The sequence below is a fragment of the Emiliania huxleyi genome, assembly GCF_000372725.1.
Source record: "Emiliania huxleyi CCMP1516 chromosome Unknown EMIHUscaffold_142, whole genome shotgun sequence".
NCBI lineage: Eukaryota > Haptophyta > Isochrysidales > Noelaerhabdaceae > Emiliania > Emiliania huxleyi.
Window position 1 is genome coordinate 226,298 of NW_005201176.1, and position 2,161 is coordinate 228,458.

Genomic DNA, 2,161 nt, shown 5'->3' on the forward strand with positions numbered 1-2,161 from the left:
TGCAACTCTCTAGACATTGGCATGCACCCCACGTCGTAGCTCGTGCAAGGAAAAGTATCGGGGGCGCCCCTCACGGTGCGTGGGTCTCGCCTGTTCTCTTGAGAGCGTGCGTGGTCGGAGGCATCATCCTACGCAGCACGCGACCCAGTCGAGTGCGATTACTGCTGCACTTAGGCTCGCACTGACGCTTCAGTACGAGTCTTCTGAGGTGAGCGGCGCCTTGAAGGTGGCAGAGTCGGTACAAACCCACGCGTCCGGCGCCAACCCCATCCACTCAGGCGCCAGAAAGCACTGCGTGCAAACGTCATCAGAAGGGCCCTCCGTGACGTGCCAGTCTTCACTGCTGATGCCCATGAAGGTCTCGGGCACCTCTGTGGCAAAGGGAGCGCTCAGCCGCTGTGGAAGGCGATAGCTGGTCGGGCCAGGAGTGCTCCATGCGCGGGCGATGGCGGCCCGGCGCGACTCGATGGCGGGCCGGGTGCCACCGCGCGGTGTGTTCAGGGCGGCTGGGGACGCGAGGGCGGTAGCGGCGAGCATCGAGGCAGAGTGGATGGTTGGGCGCTTCGGCGGCAGGCGCCAAGGAATAGTCAGTCCGGTTTAGGCGCCAAGGATGAACGAAGTCAGTTTCCCGGATAGTGTTCTTCTTTTTTTGAGCGTGCAGCTTCGCCGGTCCCGTAGCCTAGAGAGCCCGCGCCGATGAGTGAGTTCTTCTGTCCGACGAGCGGCTTGCTGTGCGGACGCCTTCTTGTGGCTCTCGTCAGCGTTTTGCGGCCCGGCGGGTGTGAGAATGATGAATGAATGTCTGTCGTTCTGATGTGTCACTGTGTACGTCACATCGGTCTTGATAATAAGCACGGTCGATCCGTCGAAGCGATACACTCGTTCCTATCACGTTGGACGGCTTGCATGGAGCATGGAGCTCTGTGCCGGCACACAGGAAGAGCCGTGCTGCAAGAAGAGCTCGAAAGTGCTCACCCAGGTTTCGGAAGTCCACCTTGTCGACAGACCTCTGATCTGTGTGTAGCGGATCACCATGTTGGTCGCGCTCTGCGAGAGGACAACCGTGAGCCGCGGATGCTTGCTCGGACGCGGACCCGCCCCGTGCCGAGTTGCAGACCCAGAGGTTGAAACAAAGCAAGGAAACAAAGCAAGGCGGACTATTGATTGGCCTGTATGTACTCTCGAGGTTCTCGAGGTGGATATCCTTTGGCCGCGTTGGGTAGCGAGGATTGGTGTAACCCGAGCCACGGAGGCGTGTTTTCTGACGGCCGACCGTCAGTGCACGGAGTTGCCCCTTCTCCGACTGCCTCGGCTAGTTCCCGAGTTTCGCGGGAGTGACCCCATGCGTCAAACCCGAGACCTAGCGCGGGTGGGTTGGAGGGGGGCTCGCTGCAGGGAAGGGCTGTGTAAGAAGCCGATCCCCGTAGTCCGCCCCGCTCCTCCCCATCGGGCCGCGTGAGCGGCCACGCCTCGCAGATTCGTTTTCGCGCCTGGGTCAGGCGCGCGGGGCATCCCCCGGGTCGCTCGACCAGCGATCCGAAGAGTGGCCGCTATGCGAAGGAAAGAGCGGGGCCCTCGACGCCTCAGTCCGGCCCTCCGAGGGGGGAAGGGAATTGCGGGGTCCCCACGGGCGCCTCAGTTCGGCCCTCCCGAGGGGGGGAGGGGAGCAAGGGGGTGGGGGGATGGGGGCGGCGGGGGGGAGGGGTCTCGGGTTTCGTGTGGATAATACTTGCCTTTCGGGGAGGGGCCTCGGTTCAAGCGCTCATCACAGGAGTGGGAGCTGCCTGACGTCTCCCCCCCCTCCCTCGAGGCAGCGAGTAGGCAGCGAGTAGTGAGGGTGGGGGGGCCTCGGTTGGAAGGCGCTCATGCAGCCCTACGTCTTCCCCTCCACCCTCGAGAGTACCTATACGCTAGACGAGCGAAGGGCGGTGGCCAGTGCGCGGGCGAGGGGAGGGGGCGGGGGGGCGGCGGGCGGGCGGGCGGGGAGGAGGGGAGGGGAGGGGAGGCTCTTAGCCATGCAGCTGCTGTCGAGCCGAGGCGGCGGCAGCCGCCGCAGCTGCACCGCCTCCCGAACCTCCCGTCGCGCCGCGGTCGCCGCTCCCTCAGGTTCAGCGCCGTCGCCGCGTCGTGCCCCGCCGCAGCCTCTCAGGAAGGGTCAGTG

The 2,161-nt window shown here is 64.8% G+C and overlaps 1 protein-coding gene across 1 annotated transcript; it reads right to left on the reverse strand.

Annotated features, from left to right (window-relative positions):
* Positions 1–611, reverse strand: EMIHUDRAFT_423459 (hypothetical protein). The gene is made up of 2 exons (XM_005787467.1): positions 594–611; positions 1–567 (listed from the first exon to the last, which is right to left on the reverse strand). The coding sequence occupies exon 2, from the start codon at positions 535–537 to the stop codon at positions 190–192; it is 348 nt and encodes a 115-aa protein (XP_005787524.1). The 5' UTR covers positions 538–567; positions 594–611; the 3' UTR covers positions 1–189.
* Positions 612–2,161: the final 1,550 nt, after the last annotated feature.